General features: G+C 39.7%; 1 protein-coding gene across 4 annotated transcripts in view; it reads right to left on the reverse strand.

The window, feature by feature from the left end:
* The window catches only part of RASGRF2 (Ras protein specific guanine nucleotide releasing factor 2), a 124,791-nt gene that overhangs the window by 18,071 nt on the left and 90,367 nt on the right, over positions 1–16,353 (reverse strand). For all 4 annotated transcript variants that reach the window (XM_027742699.2, XM_027742698.2, XM_027742697.2 and 1 more), the window contains exons 18-19: positions 9,203–9,309; positions 422–534 (exon numbers count right to left, since the gene is read on the reverse strand). In XM_027742699.2, coding sequence (XP_027598500.1) covers positions 422–534; positions 9,203–9,309 — 220 coding nt within the window. The remainder of the gene's footprint in view (positions 1–421; positions 535–9,202; positions 9,310–16,353) is intronic.

Raw genomic sequence — 16,353 nt, forward strand, 5'->3', positions numbered from 1 at the left:
AAGAGCTGTTATTTTTCTTTTTCACACCTTTTCCATTGGAGTCTCTTAATTTCGAAGTTATAATTACTTAGAGGGAGGAGCCTGGTTTTTCTCATATCCCGCCCTCCTTAGCAAACACTTCTGTCTCGTTAAACTGAGACACAGTAGCTACAAAATATTCCCACTTTGCAAATGGAGTTATTTTCGCTGATGCACGAAGACTGAACTCATGGCTGTCCGATGTTCTGCAGTAAAATTTTCTAATACAGGTATTTTTATGAATGAAATTTAACACACACTGCATTTTATGGCTCATAAAATGCTTAGTAATCCTCAAAATTGGATACTCTGGAGACAACCCAAACCCTGTGAATTCTTTGATACACAGTGCCCTATGTCACGTGCTACAGTTAAGATGTTAAATTACTAGAAACGCATTTACCTCAGTATGTTTGCAGTAGCTTTCCTTTCTTGTGGCAGAAGGTCAGGGTCTCTCAAAACTTCCTCCAGCAAATTGAACACATTCATTTTCAGCTCGTTGTTCAGATCAAAATCCTAAAAAGGAAAACAGTTTTATTTCCTTTTGCCTTCATAATGTCGATCAAACAACTGAAAGGATATATTTCTATGAGTTTTGACTTTTTTTTTTTTGCTATTAGGTTTGAATTCTTTACCTTTAATTTTTATTTTTTTTGCGTGTTTGTTTTTGGTATTAGGTTTGAGAATATTTAAAGAAACCTGTTGTAGTGAACAGGCCACAAAATTAGGATCTCCAAAAGGCTGTGATTTATCTCCTTTCTCATCTTTATCTTCTGTGTGGAAGTGGGAAAATCAGCCTTCTTTTCTGAAGTAAAAAACTCAACAATGCCCACAAAATCCTCTCTCTTCTCCTGTGATGACTCTAAAAGCAGAAAAACAGTTTAACTGCAGTTCTGGGACCACTGCCTAGCAAGGCAGGACACTGGGATTCCCTTCAATGTTTTCTTGAGTTTCTCTGCTTATCTGCCTCCCACTCTGGTATTTCTTATCTCATACTCACCCTTCTGGAAAGGTCTGCTTTTAGTGGAGTACCCAAACTAATAAACTCACTAAACCAGGCTTGTGCTCTCTGGCACTGCACCTGAGAGCTTTGGCATTTTCATTCCCTCCAAGGCAGACTGACACCTGACACAGGACTGCAATTCAAGAACAGGAATGTGCTACAGCCATTTATGTCAATCTCTGAATTTGGAGAAAATCAGAGAACAGAGTATGAGACATTCTGTTGTAATAGAATATACAAGCATTAAGGTGGGAACTCACAGGCAAGTGTTGGAGTAGACTCTGGAAATTCTTGTATTTAGCTCAAAGCTAGCATTTTGTAAGAAAACTGAGCTCAAAATCTTCAGTTGCCTAGTGCATCATAGATCTTCCTTGATAACCCACAGTTACTTGCAAGCAGAACCATGTTTGTGGCGAGCTCCTGCTTGTTTCCATGGGAACGGAAGGCACAAAGTTACTGAAAATGGGAAATATTTGGCACCTCGGTGCAAGAGCATTGTATTTCATTTTCAAATAAGCAGCACAGCCCCTCCTGTTGTGATAGGCTCCTAAACTGACAGGATTTCTGGAGATGTTTGCCTCTGGGGAGAACCAGAACCACCTCCGGTGAAGACACACCCTGGGTTTCACTTGAGGGAATGTAAGAGCATCAGAACTCTCCCAAAGTCACAAAGACTAGTGATGCTTAATTTGGAAAAGGGATGAAACACATAGGGCAAGAAGGAGAATGCATGTTCATTACAGGAGGAGGTGCCACGGCCTCCCCTACAACACTTTTTGGGAATGGTTACTGCTCAAATGTCAGCACTCAGAAATTACCTGCCCTGAGCATTTCTTTCCTGTCACAGCATCCTCTTTTCGTTATTCAGAAGTCTTCTCACCTGGGCCACAGCTAATTAATATCTTGAAACCTACTAGTATCTGTGTCTTTTTTTTTCATGATGTTTGTCCATAAGGCAAGGATGTTGAAGAATGGGGAGCCTGCAGCAGGCTTTGGATGGGGTATCAGACACACAGCTCAAAGCCAAGCAAAAATTTTTTCTGGGTACTGCACTGTGTTTGTTTTCTAAATTACATTTTCTATAGTCACTGTTTGAAATGCCTCCCTTAGGAGCTGCCTTAGCCTGTTTGCAAGAGAAGACAAGAGAATTTTTTCATATATTTAGGGTATGGAAATGTGACTAATTATTGAAAACATGAGGAATGACACTGCTGTTCACTCCAGTGATTTCTAGAAGAAACCCATTTGAAATATGAAACTATCAGAATTTAGATGAAGGAGAAACCTTAAGCCTGCACAAGCTTGAGCCACCAGTGTAATTAATATTAGTGATGTCTGTCCTGTAGCTCAGTGGCAGGCACTGCATAAAAGAAGTTGGGTATCCTTGCTAGGTGGGCTACAAATATATCCTAAATGTACAGAAAAGGTGTCCAACAGCTGACAAATCTAACACCCCAATTTAGCACTGCTGAGTAAAATTCTCATGCAAATGACATCAACGTGATTAGGATTTGATTTCCAAGTATGGTTTTCAAACCACAGCTCGTTGAGTATTTTCATTATAACATATTTTCTCTCAAGATGTCTTGAGATGTTTATTGCAATCAAATTTATGACCAAAAAATTCTCGAACTTTAGAAGTTATTTTATTTACAAATAGGATGGGGAAGCCTCACCAGTGATTATCAAACTCAGCAAAATCAAAGCATTTCCAGGTTTTGCATGTTTATAAGGTAATTCTTAGAACAATGAGAATTAATAAACTGCTCATTAATACCAAAACTTGTTTTACTCTGTAATCCCCACAGGAAAGTAGTCCTGGAATCACTGGGAAACTCACATTGTTGGTGGGGTTTTTTTAAAGCAATGTGCCATCTGCTTCTAATAATGTGATGAGAAAAAATATGTGGAAAAAGGTGGGATTCAGAAGTAAACTGGAGACAGAATCTCTTTTTCTGTTGAAGTTCATTATCTAAGGGGTAAAGGGTTTCCAGTGTGATGAGCAATATATAAAAAAATCTAGGGAAATCATTGCACTTGTACACGTACTTAACATATGTAGAAAGGTTAACATAAGAATTATACAAACACCAAAATACTTAGCAACTAAGTATAATTTATAAATAAATAACTCTAAAAACATGCAGATTATATTACATGTGCCCATATATGAATATATACTAATATATTACATATATATCTGTTTATAGTATAGGACACATAGATCTATAGGTAGCTATGGTAGATAGATGGTATTCATGTGTATCATATCTATATATATAATTTTAGACCACTTTTGTGACTTTCAGTTGCAATTTACACATCACAGAAGGAATACAGTTAGTCAACCACTCAAGCGTCCAGCAGGCACATTTCAACTTGACAGTGGTCTAGTCCTTCATGAAAGGGCACAGGGATTTTTAATCACTGGCCAGAAGAAATGAGATTGCAGCAGAGGCAGCAGAAAGCAACAAAAAGAGAACTTAGCCTTGCTAAGGTGTCTTTTTTTAACTAGAAGCAGTAGACTCACTATCGGTGGTTTGTTCAGAGAATATATTTTCAAGATTTGACATGAATTCAGTGAAATCCCAAAAGCTTTTCCTCCCCTCTTTCTTTAAATCTTCCTAAATGGGAGGAAACATTCTGCATCTAAACAAAGTGGGGAAACATTGAATAACCCAGACGAACAAAACAGAGCTAAAACCTGAGAACCTGATATGTATTTGAGTGTGTCAGTGAGAAGGACTATGAAAACACAAGAGGGAGGGAAGGAAGAAGCAGTAGGGGAGAGAGATCTACCGAAAGACTGTTTACAAAGAACTTGGAATATTTTTAAGAAGATGGAGTTTGCCTTACAATTTTCATGTACCTGGTCTCATGCCAAAGAGTAACGAGTCGAGTGACTGTTACTCTTGTACACAGCAGATCAAACGCTATCAGAGTAAAGTGAAGTTACTCCACTGCTGCAGTCCTCTATGATACTGTTTAATTTTGCAACACAAAAACACACTTCAGCTATTAACACACACAACTGTGATGAGGAAAATCTTCATAAATTCACCTGCAACAAAACATTTACACAGGTGGAAGGCAGAGAGAAAAGTTATTACAACCGGTTATCAGGAAAATTCATCCCTGAGCTTGAAGTAAGTCTGGCTTACTTCAAGAAACAAGCGGACAACAGTATTGTCTTCCAGTTAGTTTCAAGTGCAGAGACTCATAGTTAGGGGAAGAATGTCAGTCCTGATTCTACAGAATCAGTGTTTGCCTGTCACTCCTGATGGAGTATAATCAGGTTAAAAGCACAAGCTACATGAACAGCACAACTAACTCCCAGCACACACAATACAGAGCTCTCTTCGTCCAGGCACTGTGTAATGCTGTAGTACACAAGAAACCTTGAGAGGAGAGTCCAGCCACTACATATGGTCAGATTAAAGCACTCAGGACAGACAGGAAATGTGACATCTCTGCCTCTGAGTCCTGGGATGCAGCACATTCCTGAAGGACCTCAGTGGGGAGGGACCTGTCAGGCTCCAGCAGAAATGGGTGCAGAAAACTGTTAATCAGTTTGACTGACTGCAGGCTTGGCTCCCATTCTGGGGGTGACTCATGTTCCCTGAAGGGTCGTGGTACAGCCAACCCTTGTGCTCCTGCAACATTTCGACAGAGCACAGCAGCAATTAAGTGTATTATTATTCACTGCACAAGTTCAGGCAAACTGGATTTCCTGGCCAAAAGCTGGAAGGCTCACTCCAGGTTCCCCTGCTCTGACTCTCTGGGGCAACCCCTCTGACTCTTCATAGTTTGTATCATGATGTCTGTTTCAGACAGAATCCCAGAAATTTCTTTGCTGTTTCAAGGCAGGGGCCACAGGTCCTAGGGGGCATTCCTTTGAAATGTACTTAAAATACATCCCATCTTGCTAAGTGTGGTGTGAGTGCAATTTATTCACATTTCTACAAAAAACTTACCATAAATTTGCCATATTATCTTATTCATCATTTTACACCCATAAACATGAGAAAAGTGGGGCTCGTATAGAGGATTTTATATCTATATTTTTTTATTCCAATGAAATCGAATAAAACTAGAATCGACCAACTGATGTGCACTAAAACTATTTCTAACTAACCAAAATCATCTTTGCTCGGACAATTGTCTGTACACAGGTGTTCTTCCTAATCCCTAAGTGCTGTCAATAACTACCTCTGCAAATCCTTCTGTTGAAAACCCACCACAGCTTTGTTGGTGTGACCAAGAATCTGACTTGCAGTAGATAATTTCACAGCTGGAGCCAGGCAGGCACTGGGCACAAGATCATGACCTACACTCTCAAAATTCAAGCCATGGTCCTCCCCCTAGGTCTTGTGCTCACTCCATAGCTCGCTGACACTGTCTAGCACCAAGAGAGTTTGAGAGAGAACTAAGAATTTGCCAACTCATTCCAGCTGTACTTCTAAGGGAAACAAGGCTGCAAGACCTCACCCAGATAATTAAGTCATACTGAGACTTTCTCCTCTTGGCCTCCTTTTGCCTTCCAAATTTCCACCTCTGCAGGAGCCAGTGGGAGTTCTACCCTCATGAGCCCTTTCTGTCCCCACCAACACTGTCTTCACAATGATCCTCTGCCTCGTCACTTATGTTTTCATTGTTTACAATAGGAGAATCCTATGCTGTTCCTCTCAATTACATTTCAAAAACAAAATGTAAACACAAACACTCTCCTGGTATTTTGGGCAAAAAGAAAGGTTTGTTGGCTTGCAGAAGGCTGAATGAAAAAAAAAAAAAAGAGGGATATGCAATGGAAAGAACAAAAACGTACACAAAACAATCTGGAATACCTAAAGCCACCCTTCATGCTGTGCTGGTTTTGGCTGAGGAGTAACACAGGTTTGATCACTCTTGCTCAGGGTGGTAAAAACAAAAGTATGTGTCACATCACCTGGGGATGTTTTTTTCCCAAATTTTGATCTGTGCCTTGCATGCTTATGAGGATATTAATTAGTTCCTTCTGCCCTCCAGAAAGGGCTGCAGATCTAGCACTACTACCACTGTACAGTTACTTGAAATTTAAATGAGGCTTCTACAGTGTATGACCCAAGTATTACAAAAAATGAATTCTTTTTCTAAGCATCTCTTAGCATGATTTCAAGATAACAAAACTGCTTTGTGAAAGCACATCTTCACTGAATAGGTTGATTTGTTAATTTTAATCATTCTGTTTCCTGGTCACAGACAATTTTACATATTAAATGCTGTCCATGCTCAGATAAATTTAAACAAAAACAAAGCAGGTTTTGACATAGTGGGAAAATAGTGTAGGAAGGTAATTGATTCCATAGCCCAGCAAAGACCTTCCAAACCCTGGTCAAGGATTTTCTAGAGCAAAGTGAGTAAACACAAGGCTCTGAACCATTTGTTTGCATAATTCCTCCATCCCTGGGGTCATGCACCCACCCTGACCCATTGTTATTCCACACAGAGCAGCAGCAGAAACGAGCCAAGGGCTCCAGAGGGATGAATGGAGAGCAGGGAATAATGAAGTGGGATGATATAGGTAAGAGCCCTTTAGCACACGGTTGCATGTGAGTCTCTTTATGTTGCACCCAATAGAGCCCAACAGATCAGGACAATAACGTAGGCAGACTTGTACTTGTCACTGGTGAATCAGAGAGCACCAAGACAGAGTCAGTTATGCTGCAGAATTATTCACAAACTGCAGCACTAAGCATGTCTGCAGTAGTATCTCACACCCAAAAAGGAGAAATAAAGAAAGCCTCACTCTTCATGTCTGTTGTCTTTGCTTCTCTTTGCATCTAGTGATAAGGAAGTGGCATTTTGGCAGAAAAAAAGTGTGTAGTAGGTCACGTTTTATAGCAATGCAGGCCAGCGATGACCACAAGGATTTAGGGACATCACAAGGAGAACAGTCTACCAGACAGAGAGAAATTGCCTATTTTGTGCTGGAAGTTTTTGCACCAAAAGCAAATTCAAAGCCAGGTGGAGGGAAAACAGTATCAAAATCATATGTTAAACTTTGCAAATATCCACTGATTTTCTTTTTTTTTTTTTTTTTTTTTCAATTTTTTTTTTTTTTTTTTTTTTTTTCAATTAATAAAACCTGCCCTCTTTTTGAGAATAAAACCTGCCATTGGCTGCTCATGAAGATGAAGGATGTCTCAAATGTAGTAGTCATAGACTTGTGGAATGGTTTGGGTTCGAAGGGACCTTAAAAGTCATCTTGTTTCTGCCATGGTGGTGCCACTAGACCAGACTGATGAGTAGCCAGAGAACAGTGCAAATACCTCAAAATGTATGAAAGTTTTTGGCAGGTCTGTTTTTCTTAAAAAATTTTAATGCTTATATTGCTTTGTCATTTTGGAAATTGAGTAAGCATTTTTTCAGCAGACACTGGTCACTCAGGGTTCTCTGGTTTGCAGTTTGTGTTGTTATTGTAAAATAAGCTCAGAGCTCCTGCTCTCCCAGGACTATCCATCTTTTACTGCCAACATTTCACACTATTTGGCCAGACAGCAATTCTTCACTTGTCTTCCTTGAAGCAGTCCTGTCCCATAATTTTCTGGCAGGAACTAGACAGTCTTTTCTGGTTTGCTTTGGTCTGCTGTCCTTTCTCTCTCACTAGTCTCACAAGGAAACAACACAAAATGCTCATTAAATACTCTGTTGCTGTAGCATTTCTTATTTTCCGTGCCAAAGCTCTTGCATTTTAAAATACTTGCTATACTGGAATAATGAACTAAGAAAGATAGAGAATTAAAATCTGACACCCTTGCCATGGAAAAAATAAAAGGCAGTGGCAGACTAGGGAGTCCAGGTAATAGCTTCCCCTTTGAAAATGGACAGTGTTGAACTACTAATCATTATCTTTGTCCTCTTCATATTTCTAAAAGAATCATATTTATAAATGTTACACAAAAGATGCAAAAGTATTCAGGAGAACGTTACATTTTTGCGTATCATGGGTACTTTTGAAATGAATGAAAACAGAGAACACTTGTATTTTTAAGGAGAGAAAGTGTTATTTTTGGTAAATTATGACAATGCAGAGTATGCTTGGACTCTTCATAGTTACTTTTTGCTTATAATAGAGAATCATTACAACTCAGACAGGATCAACTCTGAAATGTAAACTTCAGTGAAACTAGTTGTAGATGTTGCTTAATGTAGATAAAGTCTGATGATTCCTAACATTTTCACAATCACATAAATTAACCATCTTTTATTTAGCACAGCAGTTATTTAATGGGAACTGTGGCAGGAACACAGCAAGTACAGAACAGCAACACAGAACTGTAATAACAGACTGCTGCCACTCCTATTACAGCTCAAGATGCGCTTGATTCTGATTTTAATTTTAATTTAACAGGTAGTCAAACAAAACTTGGTGTACATAGGCTGTTTCCAGTAACTCAAAATGTTTAATCACTCCCATGATACCAAGAAAGGTTTTATTAATCTCTTCTGGGCTGTTCAGCTTTTCAAACACAACCAATTTTCTCACACATCTCTTACTGACTTCATTCTCTAGGAGACAACCTCTATGAAAATTAAGCCAGTTACGTGGGGAAAAGGGAATTGATTTGACATCAGACAGTTTGACATGGGTACATTTAGCTCTTGAGATGAAGTATTCTTTATTATTAGCATGTAGTAACAAAGCAGTTTATATATTGCTTGCAAAGTGCCCTCACTTCTTCCTTCCTTCCCTCCCTCCTTCCCTCCCTACCTGTCTCCCTCCCTCCCTTCCTTTTCCTTCCTTGTTTCCCTTCCTTCCCTTTCTTCCTTCTCTCCACCTCACTTTGTCTTCCTCCCTCCTTTGTTTCTTTCAACAATTTCCCTGGTATCTTCTGCATGTATATCAAATTCTTCCAACATTTTTCCCACCTAGCATCTTAAAGGACTTTTTGATCTATGAAATTCCACCAACCACTCAGATCCCTTCCCTCCTCTGCAAACAAATCAGACCTACAGTCCCATCATGGTTTACAGAGGAGACCAACACAAAGAACTGGTGACTCTTTCCATGCACGATCCACAACAAATACATAAATAAATATCTGTATGAAAACACAAGTGGTTTAACACAGTCAAATCAACTCAGCCAAGCTGCGACTGTGACAAATCAGTCCAGGGTTATGTGTCTGAGGGGGAGAATACCTGTGAGTGTTTGGAGACCCAGTGTCGCAGGACGTTGAGGACGCGGTTCGTAGCCGCTCTGCGTATGATGAACTCCTTGTCACACGTGCGCTCGGAGTTGTTAAACCCTGGGTAGGAAAAAAACACACTTTGGAGTTCGTGGAGGTGGCAAAAATTCGAATAGGGTGTGAGTAATTTTGGTAAACTGAAAGCTTATAGAATATCTGTGTGCAATAAGAGGAAATGTGCCTCCCAGGCTGTGAAATGTGGCCATTTAGACCGATGAAATTCTGCAAGATCAGTAGAACACAAGATCAGCAGAACACAGCCTTGCCCATCACAATACAGACTAATACAGACACCTCCTTGGGTCGGCACTCAGTTTTAAAAAGATGTGTCACTAAATATCAACATCTCCCTTCAGCATGGAAGAAACAAAATAAAATTTATAAAGAAATAAAGTGAATTTAAAAAAAAAAAAGTTGTTTGTTTGTTTGTTTTCCAGTATGGAAGAATTTTACAGTAAGAACCAGGACTAGACCAAAAACAGGCCTGCAATCAAGCAAATTACAGAAAGTATGATTTACAAAAGGGAAGCAGGTGAATTTCAGAACTGGTAAAGAACAAGGGGAAGAGAGTAGTTTAAACAGAGAGGAGAAAAACGCCAACATAATAAATCTTCCTTGATAAGAGCAGTACTGTACAGGCTCTATTAACTAACACTGTTAAATAAGTTATTTGGTTTTTTTACCACTGGGATGACATGAAGGTGGGAAGGTATATGGAAAGCACATTTACGGCCACTGCTGCCTGGAAACATACACATGCCAACTGCAGCATTTCCCCAAACATCTTTTAAAGACAACTTTTTTTTTTTTTTTGTCAGCAATATTTACTTACAAAGAAATAGTTTTAAAAACAAAAAAGGAACTTTCTCCCTACATTCACATTATCTCTTCTTTCTCTTTTCATTCTGCTGCAGCTTTAACATAAATAAAACATGTATGATAAAAGTATGATTACACTATTTTAATATCAATAAAATTGCTACATTAAACCCCTGAATTTCTTTTAGAAATTGATAACTCTGAAGATATACTCAAGAAGTTTAAATTTTTAAAACTTTCTGTTAGATTTGATCTTATATTGTGTTCTCCATTTCACTCAGTGCATAGACTAGTAACAGCTGGAAAGACCTTTCTGTGTGACCAGAACTTTACTTTTTTTTTGGCATAAAAGCTGTTTAAGAGCCCGTGTATTATTATAAATAGCAAAGGCAGATTAAAATTCTATTTATTCTGTGATAAACCCATTGGATTTTAAAGGCTAGTCTTAGTTTTGCACTATTTTCATTAAAGACAATCCAGAAAATCCAAATTGCTGCTCTGCATTTTTGGAAAGATGAGCTAGAAACTTACATCTATTACTGTCAGTTAGATCCCAACCCCCAAAAGTATTTTCTACACTTATGCTAATGGGCATTTTTTAAACTGTGGCATATTACACTGTGGGTGACATCTAAGATTCAATATCAAAGAAAGTTTCACAATGAAGCATTTTCAGGAGTTTCACTGCCTATAAAGAGAAAAATAAAGAAAATCTCTGAGGCTTTTCTGAGTAAAAGGTAACACAGGCAACATTTTTTGTGTGTTAATTTTCTATGCCTTTCACAGTTAACCTATTGTACAAGCAGTTAGAAATACACATTAAAAACTGTTCAATTAGTCACTTAATTGCAGCAATGAAAGTCACAATGAAAATTACATATTAAAGCAGCAAAGTCTGTATGAAGGTAACATTAAGGAAAAGAAGTTTCAGTGAGTTAGAAGGAAAAGAGAGAGAAGCCTACAGAGATAGTTTCCAGTTAGCTACAAAAAGAATAAAATGAGGAAAGGAAAAAATTAAAGCCTCCAGAGATCACTTCAGCAAAATTTTATGGTCCTCAGAATTTCATCAATTTTCAAGCAGTAATTAGCTTCTTCCAGAGAACGCGCAACGCATTCATTCTGATCCATATTCTCAGTACTTAATGTTCATGCTTTGAACCTATAAATGGAGATCTCCAGTGGCATAAGGAAAGAACTCAGGTGAACACAGATGCACATGTGAATTTAACTCCAGGATGGTGATTCCTTGTACATCTTCAGGTGTAAGACTTCAAATAAATCAGAAAAATGCATTTTTTTTCCAAAATAAAACTGGAAATCTACTAACTCCATTCTGATCTCATTCTTAAATACCAAACAACTCAGAAGGATGTTGTTTCCTTCTTCACAAAGCATTTATAATGTATTGTTCTTTACACAAACAAAAATGAATCCAAAAATCATTCACTTTGATAAAAAGCTCTAAACAAAATCCTAATAAAAACTGAGCTGCATTAATGTAGAAGCAGAAACGTGCAAAACCAAGTCCATGGCTAGCACTGGTTTTGGTCCTCGTAACTTTCAAAGCCACATGGATTTTGGGACAGAAACTGCAAAGGGGATGACCATGGAATAGGGTCTGGTGAGGCCACTACAGACATTCTTCAAGCAGCATCAGTGGACTTTAATGGTGCCATTTCCCACTGCAAATTCCTCCTAATGGTTCAGTTTACCGCTGCTCCTCCCTCCTCTATCTGCCCACCTAATCCCCTCCTAATACCCATCCAAACAAAAACCTGAGCCATCATGACAACTGCAACAATTCCATGTGCACAGACCACTCATTCTTGCATATTTCGAAGAGTGCACAACCTGACTGGTTCTGAAGGTTCACGTCACCACTGATGGATAACCCATGTGCCACCTGCTGCCTACACTGCAAAAGGTGTCCACAGATTGGAGTTGTGAGCCACGGCTCAGGTGTTGATTTGCAAGGAACAAGAGTTCCATCACACTTCTGACAACATCTATGACAACATCCTTCCAAGCAGGTTCCATTAACCTTTTAGTAGTGCTGCATGCACTCTGTTACTCCCCACATACTTTTCCCACCTATTCTGGGGCTAGGAACAGTTTTTAACTCTGCTTATAAAGTCCCTGGCATAATATTGTTGCTGTCTCTGACTTTCCTTGGAGGCACTTTTAGCTACCTAGGCTATAAATCTGTGTGGTTTGAAACATTACAAAATAAAATCACAGAGTCACAGAATCATTTAGGTTGGCAAAGAGCTCTAAGATCATCAGGTCCAACCACTCCCCCAGCACTGCCAAGGCCACCACTAACCCATGTCCCCAGGTGCCATATCCACAAGGCTTTTAAAATCCGGTCAGGGATAGAGACTCCATCCCTGCCCTGTGCAGCTGTGCCAGGGCTGGACAGCCCTTTTTCTGAAGGAATTTTTCCTGCTATCCAATCTAAGTCTCCCCTGGCACACCTTGAGGCCATTTCCTCTCATTCTGTCCCCTGTTCTCTGGGAGCAGACCCTGATCCCCCTCTGCCTCCACCCTCCCGTCAAGGGGTTGTAGAGAGTGAAAAGGTCCCCACTGAACCTCTTTTTCTCTAGGTTGAGCTCCCTCAGTCCACTTCATTATAAATCTGAAAAGTGCACATTGACAGTAACTAATTAATTTAATTAGGATTCTGGATGGACCTGCCCACATCCAGACCCCACGGTGGAATAATCTGAAGCACTACATGGTAAATATCCATTCCTCTACTGAAGGAAGCAATCTTTCCACATCAGAAATATCAGCAGTATTTCTAATCATTAATCATCTTAGTGGGCAGTTGCTTCACTGAGTGCTACTTTCAAGTAATGTTTTTCACCATTATCTCTTGAGATTAATATAAACTGCTTCCACAAATAGTATCTGCACATAATGGTGATGCAGAACTTCCACCACAGGCTGTCAAACATGACATTAACCTGCCAGCATTTCTATGAAATACCTCTTTCAATATTATTTAATCACTCTGTTCACATACTTGTCTTCAGATTATGTGATGCAAAATGCAGTTTCACCTTCACATGTTTTTCTTATGTGCACTTCAATAAAAAACTAATATTTTTATAGCTTCTGCTATCACCAAAGTTTAAAAAAATAGGTGCTGAATAGACATAGATCTCAACACCTGTGGACAAAACCAGATTAAATTATAGCAATACCTTATACATAAGACCAGAGCACACTTCAGTGGTAGATGTCATTATCTATTCCATTCATAAGGAAAACTGATGCCTCCAGGTAGGATGTGACAATGATTCCACCTTTGGAACTGCTGCACTCGGGACCAGATGCAAACATCTCATCACATGTCAGTGTGAGACAGAGAGCAGACCCTACTCAAAAGCTATTAACAAGTCCCTATAGCAAAATCCTGCCCTGCTTTTTCTTGTTCTACTGGACAAACATGACTCTATCAGCAATCTACATTATCTCACCTTTAAAATCCACCTCACCCAAGAGGAATGTTTGTATTATGTTAAATTTGCACTGGATATTTTAAAGAAACTAAATGTGAGCATTTGCTTTTCTGTTTCACTCAAGATGTCAAAAATTCTCACTCTAGTTACAGCAACTGTATTCTCCGCATTTTGTATTTCTGCATCTAGTGGATGCCCATGGCAGCGGGGTGGAATGGGATGGTCTGTTAAGATTCTTTCCAACCCAATCCATTCTATGAGTCTAAGATTAATACAGCAGCACATGATTCCTGACCACAGTAATTAACATGACAAAAATTTTGATGATATATCCATTTTCAAGGGTTTATCTACACAAAAAGAACTCTTTTCACAAGAATTAGTGGTAAGTAGTTTGAAGTCATGAACAGTGACTTCAACAAGTTTCTGGTGTCTTTCTTAGCAAAAAAAAAACTTCATTTCAGAAATAGATTTGACATGTTAGTTTCAATGAACTACCCTGAAATCGTGCACTGAAGCTGTGCTAGCACTAACATGGGAGAAAACTGCACTCCAGCCTTTGGGGAGGTCCCAGCAAACCCTGGAGTCCCAGAAAGGTGGAAGGAGAACATTCATGGCTCACCAGAGAGATGACAAATAATCAAAAAGAGTCTCAAACGGAATTCTCTGTCTTGTGGGATTTTTTTTCTTTCTTCTGATAAATACGCTCAAGGGTTGTAGGCCAGTTTCACGATTCAGCCTGGCTTGAATCCAGAAAACTTAGGCTTAGGAAACATCAATGCTACTTTCTGACCTGAATAAAGAATAAATACAAACCCCAGGCTTGGAGCAGAACAGTTTTCATCCACAGATTAAAACTGAAAAAGCCTCTCCAATATACACAGGACAAAAAAAAAGCCTTCCCAATATATAAGCAGCCTAAAAAAACTAATCATATATTTTTTTCTTTGACATATCTAAGAAAGTTTGGATGTTTATAGATACCCATCTTTATTGGTCACACATTCTCGAGCAAATAATCGCGTTTCACGCATTTTAGATAAGGGACAGAGAGTATCTTAATGTTGATAAGAAACCTAAACTACCAGTGATTTTGCCCTCTTTTTCTTTTTTTTAATTATGATATCAGGTTGTCATACATTAGCCAGCTGAAAAATGGCAGAGCTGGAGAAGAAAACCATAATAACTGAGATGAAAAGAAGCGTGAAGATGATAAGATCTCATACACTGCCTCTTTGTCATCATTTGCTATACGGACTGATTTAGTCTTTGATTTCCTTTTCTGGACAGGGGCGACTGCTATTGGTTTTGGTTGTTCTTCTGGCTCCTCAATGGTTTGTGTGGACACGGTGCCGGTTGGTTTATTTCTTTCTCCCTCTGACTCAGCTGTGGTTTGGGTGGACGTTGTGCCTGTGGATTTGCTCCTTCTCTCCTCCCCCTGACAGTGCTGTACCATGTCAAGTAGTGTCCGGTAGGCACTGGCCAGGGCCCAGCAGGTTGCTGTGAGCTGGCCATCTCTGGAGCTGCCAGAGCATTTTTCCTTCACCAGTCTTATCATGCTAATGGGATCCTGCAGTTGTTCAGGGGTGAATTTCCAGATCATTGGAGGAGAAAACTTCTCCAAATACTGGCTGATGTCCTCCCACTTCCCGTGCCACTCAGCATTATCTACTCCCAGGGCAGGTGTCCAGACAACCTCCCTAGAAGGCCCTGTTCTGACCCTAAACATGGTGTACACAGTACAGAGCAGACAGAGTAACACTAACAATAACATTATACTGTCCTTAACATCAAAAGGGAACTCAATATTTTCAAAAACTGTTGTAGCAGGTCTGAAGGGGAAGAAGGAGGTGAGAGGCTGGAAACAACCATCCCCCCCTGTTCCCCCAAAGGGCTGAGTACGATTTTTAATGAGGCCCCAGAGGTAGCAACCCAAACCAGGACAGGCAAACAGGACTGAATACACATTTACAATGAAACTCATTGCTTCTGATGTTAGAATGACATAAACATAATATACTAATAAAGCAATTTGGATCCCTCTCCCTGGTCTTAAAGAGAGCATCAAAACAGGCAAATAATACCCCATCTGTGGAAATATGAACAGGCTCAAATACAACATCCATGTGACTGCATCAAACAACATGGTGATCAGGGAGTTTCTATATCCAAATAGACAAATGCTTAAAGTGAAATTGTGATTCTGACTTCTCTCTCTCTGCCCCACGTTGGGCGCCAAAAAATGTGCTGGTTTAAGAGTTAACCAGCAGGGGAAATGAACTCAACTCAAAGGAGAGATTATAAGTCAGAATAACAATTTACTAAAATAATACAGTAAGTACAATCATACAAACAAACAATTGGTCTTAACCCACAAAACCCAAATGTATAACCCAGTACCCTGGGGCATGAACAACGTGGTGTTCCTTGGGCCCCGCTTGAGTCCAAAGTAAAGGGAGAGGGGAAGAACCTGCTGGTGGGAGAGCTGTTGCAGTCTAGTCAAAAGTGGTGATTGCAGTGAGATGCTGGGGGGAGAGCTGTTGCAGTCTGGTCAAAGTGGTGATTGGAGTCCAGTATAGGGTGGTGATCCAAGTCTGTTTGAGAGCGATGAGCCGCAGTCCTTCTCTGGATCCCACAGAGTGGTTAAAAATGTTCCAAGACTCCAAGATTATATATCCTGCAGTTCAGGCAGGAATGCTCAGCACTTCCCTCAGGGCGGGGAGTTCCACAAAGGGTGTGAGGACAGGAGCATCCTCCTATCTCACAGGCCTCTTAACACCTAGTTTATAGCCTGAGGAGTCAGGCTCTATGGGCAGATGGT

The sequence above is a fragment of the Pipra filicauda genome, unplaced genomic scaffold (assembly GCF_003945595.2).
Source record: "Pipra filicauda isolate LSUMZ 115617 unplaced genomic scaffold, ASM394559v2 scaffold256_size1097316_pilon, whole genome shotgun sequence".
Lineage (NCBI taxonomy): Eukaryota > Metazoa > Chordata > Aves > Passeriformes > Pipridae > Pipra > Pipra filicauda.